We start from the raw sequence: 16,539 nt of genomic DNA on the forward strand, positions 1-16,539 counted from the left end.
CCTATGCTCAGGCAGGAGACTCATGTCATCATACTCTAACTGCAGATGGGTTGGAATCAAATCCTTTAGCCTGATCTACCCAGATATATTAAGCCCAAAGACCCAAGATTGCCTTCTAGATCTTAGGTTACAAACCAGCCTTACAAACACCCCACATCTAAAATGCCCTGACCTCTAAAAAGCATGTAAAATCTGATCTCGTAACGTGATTCTGCTCCTGCCTAAAACAACTTTCCCATGCAGTCAAAATAGTTTCTTTAGGCTATGATCTAAGATCTTTGATTCATCTATCCCCAACACATTTTGGACAGAACTATAGCCAACAGAAGAATACTGAAACAACCAAACCCCTAGGAATTACAAAATACATAGTTAAGTCATGCACAGCAAATTATTGTTATGCAACTTTTACTCAGCACTGGACACTGAATACAAAGGGATTGGTTCTGTCATGCTACAAATTGTAAATCTTTCTTCATGTCTTCTTTTATAATAACAGCTGTTTTAATAAACAGCTCCAGCTATTTATCAAGTTTACAGAAAAAGGCACTTACTTGCTAGTGTCGTGACTGTGCTTATGTTTTCATTTCCTCCACCACTGTTAAAAAGAACGAACAAGAAAAAAAAATGTTCCCAGATATGATGGACTTGGTAAGGCAGTGGACTAAGTAAGAGGGCTCCCTCTTACGGGGTTTCTACACATGTACACAGCACATTCTCTGGTGGTTGTACTAAGTCAAAGCAAGCTCTTTGTGTGCATACCAACGGGGTCACGACATCAGAGACTCTGTCATAATCATAACAATCATATTAAAAGCCCTGTACACTAGCTGCCCTTTCAATTCTCTCATGTGTTTTGGCATATGTTCAAACCTAGCTGAAAGAAATGAGAATTTTTAAAAGCTGCCATCTTTGCTATTGTTGTCCCTATTAAAATATTTATTACTTCCATTTTTAGTTAACAAATCCTTTGTATCCATAACAACAAGTTCTAAAAGCATATATTTCAGAGTGACAAGTATACTCAATACCTTTTGCCCCCCATTTCACTGAACTGAAGGAATACTACTAGACTGGTAAAATTCACCATATGTCTGTGTGCTCTTTACTCTCCTTCATGCTGTAGAAAATGCTAGTATACTTTTTCCCTCCAAATGTCAGTAGATTATTATTAAAGATCAAAACATTAAAAGTTGGACTTAAAACACCTCTATCGTATCGTATAGTATATATAGTATCGTATAGAATATTTTTAAGTGCTCTAGAACCTGTTTAAACTTCTTACAGACCTGCAGTGGCTCAGATAGGTAAGAAATGATGAACAGAAAATCAGCCTGACAGGTTTGGTGTTAAATCATACAGTTGCAGAATAACAAGTGAACACAATTGCCTTTCTTCAGAGTGGCTTTTTGACCTGTCTAATAAAATGCTGCATATGTAAAAGCCTGTACTAACTCATAACTGATAAACTGTTCTGCACGATGTAAGCAATACTGGGAAAGGGTCAAGGAAATACATACTGCACATGAAACAGCAGCAGCACAAAAGATCCCATTTTGTCTTTTTGAAGACCTCTGATTTTAAATGAGACAAATGGGTGACGTGGGCCATAGCGGGGAAGGGCAGGCAGGATATAGAAAGAGCAGGGACAGAAACGCAGAACGTGCAAGTGGTGCAATGGCGCTAGAATCTAGAAGTCTCCTTTGCAATAGCTACAACCGCGAGAGGAGGAGAGACTGCCTTAACAAGGACCCCATTTCATCTGTGTATCCGGGCCTATTCCAGCCATGCTACATTGTACTCTAGATAGCCACTAGTTTGAATATTTTATTTATCATGAGTAATAGCACAACCATGTGCCACCACACAAAACGTAAAGTCAAATTCACTCTCCACAAGTCTCCATTTGCTACAAAAACCCATACACATCAAAACCCAAGAAAATGGATTCCCCTCTCACTGGGGGGGGGGGCGGGGGCGCGGGGCGGAAATTCCTGGGACTCACCTCCAAGAAACACCTCGGTATTGAGTCAGGACATCTACAACATTATGGGGCTTGGATGCTGCCCCATTACCTGCCTGGAAGCAGAAGAGAAAGGAGTTCACCTTTAGAAAATAAGAATTGCTACAGTAACTAGTTCTCTGACTGATCCTAGTGAAAATAATTAAAGCATATATTGATGAAGCAAGCTACATCTTATTCCCAAAATATAACAGATCCTTGTTCTCAAGAGGATCAAGGGCTGAGTATTTTAACTCTGCTCCAGTGAATTACCCTCTTCTATCAACTTCTTGATTAGATCAAGTGGGGAAAAAATTGGTTGAGAGTGTTCAAAATATTCATAGAATTCTAAATTTACATAAGGAATAAATAAGATAGCAATGGTCCTGAATGAATAATTTATTATAATGTTCCTCACATTAAAAAGTGGGATGGTGATTTTACATCTTCTCTCCCCCAGTTTCCCCAAGAAAAGAGACTACAAGGATTTAATGTGGTAATTAGCACAGAACACATAAGAAACATGAATTATGATATGAGCAGCGAAGCAGTTGTCACTGATTGGAGAATCACAGCCAGTCTAGGGGTAATGAGTTTACATAGTCACAGGAACAGTGTTAAAAAAAATTTTTCAAGGGAAGTTACACTTGACACACCTGATGATCTATTGCAATTTTACTCAAATATTTACTTAGTATAAATGGACATGGCTTTATAGGCTTTGGTATTATCATATATATATTTATCATATCTTATATATCATGTATCTACACATATACACACAATTAGCTGCAGAATTTTTTCTTTCTATTTACGCTGCTTACTAATGGCTTTGAAGGCCACTACCTTGGGAGCTACTTAGAATTAATAAAGAAAGGCAATTGTTGCAAGTCCACTCTAACAGGCTGATTTTGCTGCTGCGTGATCAAATCTTGCAGCTCTTCCTTGTGTGGCACTCTTGTGGACTTTAAATGGGAACTGTGCACTCCGATTAGACTCATGATCTGATTACCAGTCAGTCAAGTTGGAGCATGGAAAAGAATATGTGAAAAACATGTTTGGCTCAATAGGGCGTAACTGTATGTATTCTATTTCTTGGGTTAAAAATTCAGAAATGCTTTTTCATTACTTGCTTTAACGATGGTTATCCAGTGATCTTTACTTACTGTGAGTGAATCTCCCAGGGCAGCAATCACCCGAATATCTGCCGGTTTCAAATTATGAACTAATAAATAAAAAATAAAGGTAGTGTCAGGGAAAGAGGAAATAAAGAAAACTTCAAATTGTGATGGTTATCAGAAATTTTCCTTAGAATAAGCGTAAAGCATTGCAAAGACAGTATTTTAATATTCATGACAGCATCAGCTCAGAATGACAGACACTGACAGGCATCAAATCAGAAATGATTCTTGGTACCATAGCTGGGCATTAGCTACAGCGACAAGGGAGGCAGTAAGATTTCAGTCTTGCATCTGTGCTTACTCAAATTCCTTTTAACCAGTGGAAACAACTGAAAAGCAGGCACAGCTCTGGTGCCAGCACAGGGTGGAAATTTGGGGACCATCACAGCTTCTGAGGGAAGACAAAACCCACCCTGGGACAGAATTCCATGTGGCTTTTTGCACCACAGACTGCACCAACAAGAGCCCCTACTCCATACATACAGTTTTCCCACCCCCGCAACTGAAGTACCCAACTACCTCCTGTCTTTTCCACTGTCACTTCTTTCTTTGTACATGGAAGGTACAGTTGCATAAGCTTTCACCATCCTTGAGGGAGAACTTGTATCTTGCTGTACAACTAATTATGTTGTTCCAAAAAGGATCTTAAAAGCCACAGTCAATAGAGTGCACTACTTCAAAGAAAAGTGCACCTTTCCTAACTAAACCCAGTTCCTGTACCCCTTCTATCATCAAATGAAGTAGCTCTACAATAAAATTGGATAGGACTGTACCTGAAACGGGAACTGTATCAGAGGGACCCTGGTCAAAACAGGGAATATTTGTTCCATAACTCCTCTCCTGCAAAGACAGACAAGGCAAGACCACATCAGACTCACTATACTCTGGTTGTGATAAACTATTTATGTCTCAGAGCATTAGATTAACGAATTCCCCACATACTTTGTATACATCTACTGAGCTCAGCCTGTCCTCAGGCCATGCCTACAACTGCACTTTGAAGGCAGACACAAGCTCAGTCTGCTCAGAAGTCGCATGGCCATATTAGTGCAGCACAGCTCTCGCCTACCAGTGAGGCCAGTTATTTCAGACTCTGTGCCATGCTGTGTTCAGCTGTGCAATGTTTTGTCCGCCCATACGCCGAGCTAGGTGAGCTTGCATCTTTTTGTGAGAAACTGTTTGAACATCCCTGGAATATCCCAGCATGAAACCGTACCTTTGTCAGCAGGCCATGAGCCTGCCTTCTCTGTGTGCAGCCGGGGATTTGCCCTTCTGGCTCTTTTGGGTTGCAGCCTACTGACGGAAACACCTGCAAGGTCTACTGCTAGTGAAGGCTGACCATCAGTATACCAGAGCAGACCATCGCACAAGACCCAAGGACATGTGTTTTCTCCAAATCTCTCTACAGAACTCCTTAAGTAGGCTAACTTGCCTAAGGAAAAGATACTTGTGTGTCTTGTCCCATTGTTCCATTTTGTGTGGCTTTTTTTTAAATAAAAAAAACCAAACACAAACATAACACAGTGTTGCTTCTTGCCTCCTACACCATAGCTACCACCAAAAGTCAGAGTGGTAGGTACCATTGCCCCATGCAGAGGTCTATACACCCTGAGTAACTACCAAAACAGATGGCATTATATTAAAATGAGAGGAGAAATGTGTATTACTATTCCAATGATGTACAGGCCATTTTGAGTGCAGATGTAGTCTAGAGACTGTGTTCTGAGGCATGAAAATGAGCATTATCACCTCCCTCTGTAGCTACTTGGGAGAACCAAGTTCTGCTCAGAATCAGAGTACCATGACTAAAAAAAAAAAAAAAAAAAAAGGCACTACTTTATCTCCACACATTTAATCTGCTACTATCTCACAAAAAAGAAAAACGAAAAATCCATTGTTCTTCAGTTTTACTATGGTGTAAACGAGATGAAATCAGACCCACATAGTGGTGTCATGCTGATCTGATCTAGTTTCCTCCATGGTAGGACTAAATGGCCCCATTTTCACTGTCTTATCCCAGGGAAATTAACACTGTTATCCAGATGTTTTAAAAAGGTTCTTAACAGTGAAGGAAGACTTATTTTAGGCTGGCTGAACACATCTACCTTAAATCACACTCTACAAAATCCACCAAGGAGAAAATGTGCTATTAAGCATCTGACTATTTAGTCAAGCATAGAAATAAAGAGCTGGAGATTTATATTTAGTTTTCCCAGGTAGCATTGTTTAATTAGGCTACAACACACAGTCACCCACCTACCCCACTCCCTGGAATACACTCAGTCCATATGATGCAAACAGTCCTACTATACCTGAGATGTTTCTTTGGTGTTTGATGTCTCTGGGGAAGATGAGTAGTTACTATTTCTATACGTGAAAAAATATGGATTTTCCTGCAGAGTGAAGAGAGTATGTTTACCAATGCTAGTGGAAACACAGTCAACTGATGTTAAAGTCTTCTGGCTAGATTTTCCAAGAGAAGAAAATCCTTACAGTATTAATTTTTGAATTAATATTGCACTAGTGAAGTAAACCAGGTTAGACCTGAAAATTAAGCCCTGGTATGCTCTAGGCACAGCACCACCTCTTGCCTTAAACCTAACATCAAACAAAACACATAATTCAATTTCTTTGATGTTTTAATTGCTGTTCAGTGAAGCTTTTGGATGCCAGTAATATTTTATCACTATCAAATTATTGAAGTCAGAGCTTAAATGCAAAAACATTCAAGAACCTGTTCTTTGAATCTGAGATGCTCAGACCCTGACGATACTACTGGGCTATTGACAGCTCCAGGGACTAAAATAGTTAAACCTGACAGCAGACAGAGTCAAATCACAGAAAAGAGAAATTATATAAAATACATGGATTCAATTTTATTGCTGACACAGATTTTAATACTGATAACGCACCCCTGATATCTGCAATTAATAAATTCAGATTAGCTACTTATATTTTGAATAAAAAAATATGATAGAGTAAGATGATTTAACTAAATTTTGTCAAAAGTTCTTGTTTTCAGAGTTCCATCTTTCTAAAATAAAGAGTCTGTGTCAATGAACTTTAAGAACACTAAATTTTTAACAGTGCAATATCTTGGGCAAGTGCACATTCCCAAGAACTTCAGAAAACAACAGTATTTGAAAACTTGAAAATTCTGCAAAGATTAAATAAAATCTCACAGTAACAAGGAAAGCCTTTTACCCGAGATGGACACTGGACCTGAAGCATCTTTGTGACACCATAAGGCTGCTTCTGGCCAACTGGCTCCATCTGGAACGGGAGAGAACAGCGGAATTTTACACATGCTGTGTGGGGGAGGGAAGGGAGAGCAGCAGCAACTCAAAGGCTCTAGTGCCTGGAGTTTTCCATCAGGTCCATATATATATTTAAAAACCTTTTTTGCCTACGATAAATATTTATCTATGTATAACATACCACATGTATACCTACAAAAGCAAGGAACTGAAAACAAGGCCTCTCACATGATCAGACTGTCATCCCATCATCGCTAAAATGACCATCCACACATTAACTCTGCTCTTGGGAATGCCGACCCTGTAAGTGTTTTTCCCACGAGGCACTGATCTCATACCACGAGTTGCTATTTATCAGCTCAACCACAGTAACTGTAGACATGCTCTAGAAAAGCATAGCTTAAACCATCCTCATGATTAGTTTTCCCCCCTTATGGTATGCAGTTTAAACTTTACTGCAATTTGCAAGCCAGTTTTACTTCCCAGCTGGGCTGGGTACGAGAAAGCAAAGGGTGGGTTGCCACAGCTCAGCTGCCAGGTAACAACAACTTGCAGCAGTCTGTCCATCCTCCCAGGCCTAATCCACCACATTTTTTGTCTTCTCCCAGGCTGTGAAACCATGCTCACGAACACTTGAGAAAGGCACACTTGGGAGTTTACAGTTTATACTTTTATATGAAAACTATAAAGAAACATGCAGGCTTTGGTGTGGGAGGAAAAGCAACTTTGAGTAGATTGAAACTTTGAAGTAAAAATGGTATTACTGAAACTCCTGGGAAAATGCAGTTTTGACTCAGATTATACACTGAAGGCTTGGGTAAGTCCACATTGCTTTACCTCAGAAGCAGAAAGTACAAAATCCCTAATATAAATGGAAAATTAAAAATCTTCTATTTGGCGATACATTCATGTTGCATTAACTTCTTTCCTTCTGTCTTATGAATGCTATCTTAATGTAGTCCCTCTGCTGCAAATTCATTTTGCAGCAAAGTCAGAAACATGGAACATAACACATTAAGGTCACACACAAATCCTCTGGTGGCTGTCGCCCATGCAACTAAAAGCTTGCTAATTTATCCCACCTTCCAGAACTGTTTCCTTATCTACATGGTCATACACGTTAGACTACATCAAAAGGTGCACTCCAACTCTGCACAGAGGCTTGATAATATTTATATTTGTTGGCCACCTTCTAACAAGATGGAGAGGGGATTGTTGTTAATGAAAAATTATGGAATGATTCAAAACTCAATACTGACAGCACAAAGTGGTAAATACCACAAAGAATCACATCACCTGTTCAGGCACCTTGCTGGGTGCTAATTAAATTGCAATCACATCCAAAGGAGTTGGCCACTGGTTTAGATTCCTCAGTGAATGTCTGCTCAGCTTGCACCAGCAGCAGAAGCTGCCAGAAGCAGCACACTACATAAGAAACAGGATTGAAGGGACTGGAAAATACAACAATAACAGGCTTGATGTCACCGATACATTCTGAGCAGGAATGTTATATTCTATTTTGATTGTTCCGTTAATGAAAAGAATAGGAAAATTCAGAGAAATAGAGAAGAGGTTTACAGAGTTGATATTTTTTGACAGAAGCATTTGAAGAAATAGAGTCTGTGCTTTTTTGAGAGAGAAAGAGGAATAAAAGGAATGTCCCTGAAACATGCAAAATAATGAAGCTCAGAGAAAAGATACATTGGGAGCTGGTACTTTCCCATCCTCCTAGGACAAAACAAAGTAGCTATTTAATGACATTCTTAAAATATTCTTCTTCCAGCACAGAATCATCCCACAGAACATGGGACAACGGTGGTATTTCTTGGCTAGGAATGAATTTCAAACAAGTATTAGACACTTGTATGTTGTTGGGAGTTGGGTGATGAGAACGAATTTCTCCAGGAGGCAATTCATTCCAGATGGCTCAGAGACACTGTTCTCCCAGCAAAGACTGACAGCTCCCATGCAGCAGAGCTGCAAGGTCCTGGTCAGGAAATTGGGCACTAAGTCTGCATTGTGGTCAGCCAAAACCTGCCCTGAATTCTAGCACATCTGTCATGCAGGCCAATTAGCATGCGGGTCTGCTCTGGTACTGCAGCAGTTTCTAAGTCAGTGTAAACCCCTGAATGCAGAAGAGAGGCACGGGCAGCCTCCTGCGGTGCTGTTCCCATTCAGGTTCTTGCCTGGTTTCAGTTTCTCTCTTGGTTGCAGGATAGTTTTATTTGTGGTCTTTTCTGTTACACAAAAGAATGCCAAACACAAGAGCAAGAGCTTCTTGTCTAAGTTCTTTACACACTTGAAAGGAGCTTTGCCCCTGGATATATTTCCAGAGGTAAAATTGTAGGCATTTGCCAAAATTAATCAATCAGGCTCTCTGTGGTAAACATCAAAGCTGTCCGAGTAAACAACCAACCTCTCTCAGCTTTTCCTAGCTACCCAATGTCATTTAGCTGACTGTTCTCTGATGTGCTTAGCGTATGAATCGCATTGCTCCTAGACAGCTAGAAATGTTTTGGTAAAATATCCAGCCATGCCTAGGACAAGTCCTTAGCACCTGCTAGCTCAGCTGCTTCTCAGCCAGACTGAAGTGCAGTCCTACTGCCAATTGCCACTAGATATTCAAGGTTTTGCCCTTTGGCCAATAAGCAGGTAATCATTCCAAGAAAGAGGCTGGTACCAAGCCTCAAATCAAGGTAAGGGCAGCCTGGCAGACAGCAGGAGGAGGGAAATTCTCTGAATGCACTTCTCAGGAACCTCCTCATTCTGCTGTGTTTGCTGCCCGACAAGTCATGATCTTGATTTCCTATCAGTTCCCAATACTGCATTGTGGGTTGGGTTGGTTTGTTTTGTTTTTAAAGCAGTCAGCATAAACCATTAGTTGGACTTCCCAGTAGAACTAGAGTAACCTTTACTGGGTGAGGACACCTGCCAGTACTTTTTACGCTGAAAGCATCTTTCATATCGTCTGCTTTTACATCATGGCGGAATACCATCACAGGCAGACAAGGAACCTACCCAGAGAGGTGCCTTTCTGATGATGGCCAGCCGTACCAAGAAGATTCCACTAAATCCAAGAGGAGGCAGGAAAACAGAGGGGAAAAAGAGTCATGAAGGGAATACTACCATTCCTGTAGTCTCCCTTCAAACCAGTAGCAAGATGTGGTTTTGCCACATTTTGCTCTTCCTCCGGATCACCTGGGCTGTCCCTTCACTAGAGGAACCACCTCACACTGAGGAAAAACACTGAAATAAAGCAAAGTTGGTATTTGTCTTCTTTATGACAATTCTCTGGTTCTGGTGGCTCCCCAGCATGCTCATTGCCTGAGTCTGGGTAACTGGCCCTAATGCAGCCATCCTTAAAAGTACCACTTCATTTTGCTTATAGTTTTTCACCTCTGCTGTTTCCACAAAATGATCCTAGCAGTTAGAGTGACAAGAATAGAGTAACACACCAAAGAACAGGATGCTCAACACAGAGCCCAGGAGGCCCAACACAGAGCCCAGGAGGCCAAATAAAGTCTGTGTAGGAAAGGGTTAGGGACAGAAAAATGAAGCAGAGGGAAAGAGGAACGGTCTTCCACTGGCAGAAGCTGCAAATAAAAAAATATCATCTGAAGCAACAGAAGGAATTTGTTGCAAGCTAAGTGTAAGAATTTGAGAGGGCAGGAAAGAGAAATCAGTGCTGAGTTGACTGAGTATGTCTGCAGGAGTTATTAAACTTCAGAAGATAAATCCTGGCCCTCTCCCCTTCTACAGAGCCTGGATTTGGAGGAGGCAATATACCTGTTTCAGACTAGGGATGATACTATCACGACTCCTTGTAAAGAATATTCAAGATGCCTAGTATTGGATTCTGCATAAATTGAAATCTAAAAAGCCGGACAGTAAGAGGCCATAGAGGCGGGGCGGGGGGAAAAGTCTAGACTTGGAAAAAAATGAAAGCGAAGCCCATTAGAAGCACATGAACTCTGCTAATTGCAGAGTCTGATAAAAGAAAAGGACATTACTCAAAGCTAGAGGTCAGTTTCCCACTGATAAGCCCTAGAAAACATATTAGTTCAGGCTGATCTATTGCCACAGTTAGATGGATCTCAGAATCTGACAAATTTGGTTCAGTTGGCCCCAAACAGTTCCTGCTGGAGAGGCACAAAATGGGCTGGCAAACTGGTAGCACTGTGGTCCCTCTCCAGTCAGAAGCATTCACTTTTTGCACTAGCTGAAAACATATTCAGCATTTAATTTCAAAAATTTGCTGATGGAAAAAATGTGCTAAGCAGATGTAAAGGGCCACTTTTCACAGCAAATTGGATGTTCTTACTTTGTGTGGCTTGCTCCCAACTAGCTTCAATATTTACAATGGTTAGTGTCTGAGGAGGATATGCCACTGCTTTCTAGTGTCTTACAGATCATGTTTAGGTGATGATAATTGTGTGATCCAGGTAAATATCTCCAACACTGATGGGGACACTGAGACATGGGCAGTTAAAGTAACTCAGTTTCTTTACAGAGAACTGCCAGAAACAGAGAGAATGTTTAATTCACACTTCAGGAATCTGACTTTCAGTGTTTGCTTTGCTCGTTTGACTAGTGAAACTAATTGCCTAGTGAGACTAAGACAAAACAATGATAAAGAGGCCAACTTGTATCTTATCATGGCATCTACTTTACGATAGAAGAACTGATGTAGGAACTTTGACATCATCATGAAGAATGTCACAGATAACAGCAAAGGAGATAACTGGATGCAGCATGGTTGTTCCAAGGTTAGAGCTTCAACAGCTGATCAATTTTTAACTCTTTGGCTCCTACTACCTAACTAAAGTCCTACTAACTTTAACTAAAAGATAACATCAATGACATAGATAGTGGGATCGAGTGCACCCTCAGCAAATTTGCAGATGACACCAAGCTGAGTGGTGTGGTTGACACACCTGAGGGACAGGATGCCATCCAGAGGGACCTGGACAAGCTCAAGAAGTGGGTCAGTGTGAACCTCATGAGGTTCAACAAGGCCAAGTGCAGGGTCCTGCACCTGGGTTGGGGCAACTCCTGTATCAATACAGGCTGGGGGATGAAGGGATTGAGAGCAGCCCTGCCAAGAAGCACTTGGGGGTACTGGTGGATGAAAAGCTGGACATGAGCCGGCAATGTGCACTTGCAGCCCAGAAAGCCGACCACATCCTGGGCTGCATCAAAAGAAGCATGGCCAGCAGGGCGAGGGAGGTGATTCTGCCCCTCTACTCCACTCTCGTGAGACTCCACCTGGAGTACTGCGTTCAGCTCTGAAGCCCTCAGCACAGGAAAGACATGGACCTGTTGGAGCAGGTCCAGAGGAGGGCCACAAAAATGATCAGAGGGATGGAACACCTCTCCTGTGAAGAAAGGCTGAGAGAGTTGGGGTTGTTCAGCCTCGAGGAGAGAAGGCTCCGGGGAGACCTTATTGCAGCCTTTCAGTACTTAAAGGGGGCTTATAAGAAAGATAGGGACAAACTTCTTAGCAGGGCCTGTTGCGATAGGACAAGGGGTAATGGTTTTAAACTAAAAGAGGGTAGATTCATACTGGATATAAGGAAGAAATTTTTTATGAGGGTGGTGAAACACTGGAACAGGTTGCCCAGAGAGGTAGTAGATGCCCCATCCCTGAAAACATTCAAGGTCAGACTGGATGGGGCTCTGAGCAATCTGATCTAGTTGAAGATGTCCCTGCTCACTGCAGGGGGGTTGGACTAGATGACCTTTAAAGGCCCCTTCCAACACAAACTATTCTATGATTCTATGATCTTTTATTAAATTGACTGTACAATTTTTCTAGCTATATCATCTGGTTGAATAAAAGCCTTTTCCTGCAAATCCTGCTTCTTTAAATGATCAGGGCTACAATAGCATTACTACTGCCAGAATTTGCATAAAAGGAAACGAAATAAATCCAATCTGCATGGATTTATTTTTAAATGTGATTTACTAAAAGGCGGTTGCAGTATAGGCTTTTTTTCCTTCATGCTGAGGATAATTTGGACAGACACAGGAATAGCAGGAGCTCTCAAATGAAAATCTTAACACATGGACTGCAAAACAAGCAAAAGAAGTCTTTTATCTTTAATCTAACTTAACCGGCCATTGCAGATTCTTTTTAATTAAAAAAAAATTATATGTGTTATAAGAAGGTTATTAGAAAAAAAAAAAAGGCAGAAAATTTTGAAAGTTTCTAAGTCAGAACGAATAGTAAAATCAACATCTTATCCAAAACCATTGATATCAGGGCATATCCAAACATAATATGCACTAAACAGTAACATCCTACTTTGCTCTGATGAGTCCAAAACTACGTGCCTGCTTTTTTGTCTCATTCATATTGAAAAGCAACTCCCGTTTCTTCACTTGCCCCCATCATCAATTTTAAAATGCAAACCCCTCCAGCTGTACATGCATCCACTCAGTCACACACACAAATGCTGTGTGTCAGCAGCTCAAGTCTGCAGAAGGAAACAGTCTTCTACAGAACTGATCATTGTGTTCAAGGTTGAGTGGGTCAGAGAGTCCATGTTTCCTTCAGACACCCTCTCCCACCCATTAGAAGGCACCATTTGTTGGCTTTCCTCAGCTGGGTAGGACATCCAGCTCTTGAGGAAGTAACAGGAGCTCCTCAAGGCTGTCTATCACCTTTTTACTATGAGCAACAGCAGCAGAAGGATGATGGTTAAGGAGGAGACAACACTATGAGACTCATTAGTAAAGAGATGAGATGGATACAGAACAGAGTAGACAGAAGAGTATAATCGCTATAATCTCAGGTTAGGACAAGCCTCAGTTTTCACTGTGCCACACTGTCACAGAGGTAAGACTAGCCAAAGAAGGGTCTGTCACAGCTCATTTACTCCCTGAGACTTCCCAAGGGGCTACTTTGGAAACCTTTCTAAAAAGCTCTTGGTAGTAAGTAGCAGCCACAGAACAGGAAGAGATTTGACTTGGGAGTGTAGGGCATTTAGCATTATTCAAGAGCAGTCTCTCTGCACAGCTGAGGATAGCAGTCATGGGATTTTTCTTTCCTATATTCTTCCTTCCCCTGCCTCCTTGCTACGCAAAGCCTGGCTAGTGTGGAGTTGCTACCAGGCATCAATACTAAGTCCAGTAAGCAACAGTGTCTGTGGTACTGCTCACCATGTTGTTCCAGAGGCCCACAGCCATGAAAGTATAATCTTCTTCCAGAGTTTCCACTTGTGTCTTTGATGTGGTAATGAAACCATCCCTGCCCTGAAAGAGAAAGCATTTTGAGCATGAGAAAACACCTAAGTGTGTGGAAAGATGAGATATTCAGCCACAAAAGGTCTCAATCTATAAAATAATATTCATATCCACAAGAATATCAATCTCTGGTACTCTCATTAAGCTACTTGTGGCTGATCTCAGTTATTGCTGGTGTGTCAAGACAGAACAGATGCTGTTCTTGTAAGTGATTGCTGTACCTACTGCTGTAAGGCAGCAGTGAAGGGACCGCACATCAACACGACAAGAAGACCAGAGCAACAACAAAGCACGATCACAATAGTGACATACAGGAGATAAGGGAGACACGCAGATGTGATCACATGAATGATCTGGAATAAACAACACCTCCTCTAGCTAACATTTACATGCATTTAAAAAGTGGAAGCGTGCAGAATTTGTCTTAAGAGATCATGCTTAGTTTTAAATGAAAGTAACTGTTGGAAGAGTTTGGAAGATTACACAAGGTGGCCTGCAGGTGTACCACAAATCAGAAGAAATAAAGAATCCACTTATGACATAAGATGGCATTTAAGGCAATAAGAGAGTAATTTAATAAGACAAAAAGTAATGACATGAAAGTTAAAAGTCTGCCATTTGCATATGGACCAGCAATCAACAGAACAAGCCTAGCATAAGATGACCCAGCAGCAAAGGAAGATTTTGCAACACAGCAGACCCCAGCCTTCCTGGAAGACACATTTCTTCTCCCATTTCACTTTGTTCTGATACTGAGCTGAGGGGAGCAATGGAATAACCACAAATTCAAGGAGCTGTTATGATGCCCAGGAACCAGACCATGACTCACCACCGACCTGTTTTACCATCTAATGTTATGTGTTGGATGTGTTTGATGTGATGTGTTTGATTTTGATGCCTTGCTCTGAGTGAACCATTATCTAGGAAGTAATATTTTCCCTCTTCATTGCCAGGTCTCAGACAGCCTTGACATTTGAACTTCCCTTTAAAGATCACTTATGGCAAAATCATGTCTGACATCCCAGGCAACCCTATCTGTATTCATTCCCCACTGGCTATACCAGATACAAAATCTGGACAAAATTAATACCCAGGTTCCCAGACTGCATTAATCTCATTGCAGGGAAGTAACTTTACTTTCCAACACAGTTTACAAAACCTTTATCTTTTTTCCCCCTGCCCATTTTTAAATACTTCTTGTTACCCACTTTTTGCCTTTGTTGCCAAACACACATTAGCATAATCAGGGATGAATATGCTGATGACTACAAAGATATGGAAAAATTAGCAGCACTGACAATTTCCAGACACTCGTGACCTAATTTACAGAGGTGCCATGACTTGATTTCTCCAGGAACACAGCATTCAAAAAACACAGGATCTCTGACTGATGCTGTTTGAAGCAAGCTCCACTCTCAGGATCTTTGCGTCTGATCCTGAGGTGTGTTCTGCATGTGCCTGACTACCCTTGTCTTCTAGCATTACACACAGCCTAGACACGAAAGAGCCAGCTGAATATTGCACTCCATCTCAGCAGATACAATCCAGAAAGAATGGAGCAACTCATGTTTACTCACCGGTCTGAGCAGCAGGTTTCTTTCTTGGAGAGAAGGCTGAAGAACGACAGTGAAGTCATCCTTTTGATCAAACCTCCCAGACTCCAGCAGTTTTTCCCAAGCATCCTGAATAGACAACCGTTTAATCAGATGAGTATTATAAGGTACAGACCGTAATATATGTGCAATTCGTCAGGGCCTAAAGTGAACTAAGATTATCCCCATCCCTAATAAACCACAATAATAAAATTCTGTAATCCAGAACAAAGACAGTAATTTAATGAAATCTTCTTACACAATAATTGGAAACTCCTTGTAGCTATGAGAAAGCTACGCTGATTTACCATAATTTTCTTTGAAAGAGCAGCAAGCTTAGCAAGGCAATGAAATGTCATGCTTATTGCCCCTCTGTCATTTTTAAAAGGAATTCCAGCACAACCGTCTGTCTCAACAGAAAGTTTCCCTTTTCTAAATCATGTGGTAGGTTACTGGACAAGATGGATCATTTCTCTGATGGGATATGACAAATCCTAGGTTGCCAAAAGCTATACAGTCATTAGAAACTTCAAGAGATACTAAGATCACTCAGGTATAGACAGAACTTATCTCCAGTGTTCCTGATGTAAGAAATGGGGTCAGGATTGCTGTGGACATGTGGTAAAAAGGCTGTTACTCAGCTTCCTCACTGCTATTCCTCCCTTAACTCCTCACTTCAGTCCAATCTGGAAAATGAATAGACGTGTCTAGCAATATGAGAGCGAAACAACACAGAAGATGCCATACCTGATAGGACCACCTCAATATGTTATCATCTAATGTGGAGCATTCACCAACACAATTGCACTGATTCCTGCTTGGATTGCTGCAGAAAAGAAAGAAAAACATGAAAGACATTATGAACTTTTGATAAACAAGACAGATAGCATGAACTCTTTTAAGCCACTGACAAACATATATTGAAGACTGAATTGTTGCATATATTGAGAAAGATACACGGAACATCCTGATTTTTTATATAAACATAGAATGACATATATTTCCATGTCCAGAGCTTTGGATTGCTTCTTGATTTGAAAGCCTATTCAGATGACAAATATGCCAGACTTGGATTAGCACAGGGTGTCACAAGCTAGCAGCATGCTCAGGCATAAAATAGCGGCTGCACTAGTTTTCAAACATTTCCCTCTCTATAGTCACATAGGAAAACGGAACACACTCAAAACACTTCCACAGGAACTTTTGCCTTAGTATTTGGCAACAAGACCTGCATCTAGAAATGTGGATGGAAGCTTGATTCT

The 16,539-nt window shown here is 41.0% G+C and overlaps 1 protein-coding gene across 1 annotated transcript in view; it reads right to left on the reverse strand.

The window, feature by feature from the left end:
* The window catches only part of PLB1 (phospholipase B1), an 84,066-nt gene that overhangs the window by 51,928 nt on the left and 15,599 nt on the right, over nucleotides 1-16,539 (reverse strand). The window contains exons 12-20 of the mRNA XM_050894108.1: nucleotides 16,025-16,103; nucleotides 15,263-15,367; nucleotides 13,602-13,694; nucleotides 6,388-6,456; nucleotides 5,496-5,576; nucleotides 3,957-4,023; nucleotides 3,169-3,227; nucleotides 2,006-2,079; nucleotides 555-598 (exon numbers count right to left, since the gene is read on the reverse strand). Of these exons, the coding sequence (XP_050750065.1) occupies nucleotides 555-598; nucleotides 2,006-2,079; nucleotides 3,169-3,227; nucleotides 3,957-4,023; nucleotides 5,496-5,576; nucleotides 6,388-6,456; nucleotides 13,602-13,694; nucleotides 15,263-15,367; nucleotides 16,025-16,103 (671 nt within the window). The remainder of the gene's footprint in view (nucleotides 1-554; nucleotides 599-2,005; nucleotides 2,080-3,168; nucleotides 3,228-3,956; nucleotides 4,024-5,495; nucleotides 5,577-6,387; nucleotides 6,457-13,601; nucleotides 13,695-15,262; nucleotides 15,368-16,024; nucleotides 16,104-16,539) is intronic.

The sequence above is a fragment of the Gymnogyps californianus genome, chromosome 3, assembly GCF_018139145.2.
Source record: "Gymnogyps californianus isolate 813 chromosome 3, ASM1813914v2, whole genome shotgun sequence".
Classification (NCBI taxonomy): domain Eukaryota; kingdom Metazoa; phylum Chordata; class Aves; order Accipitriformes; family Cathartidae; genus Gymnogyps; species Gymnogyps californianus.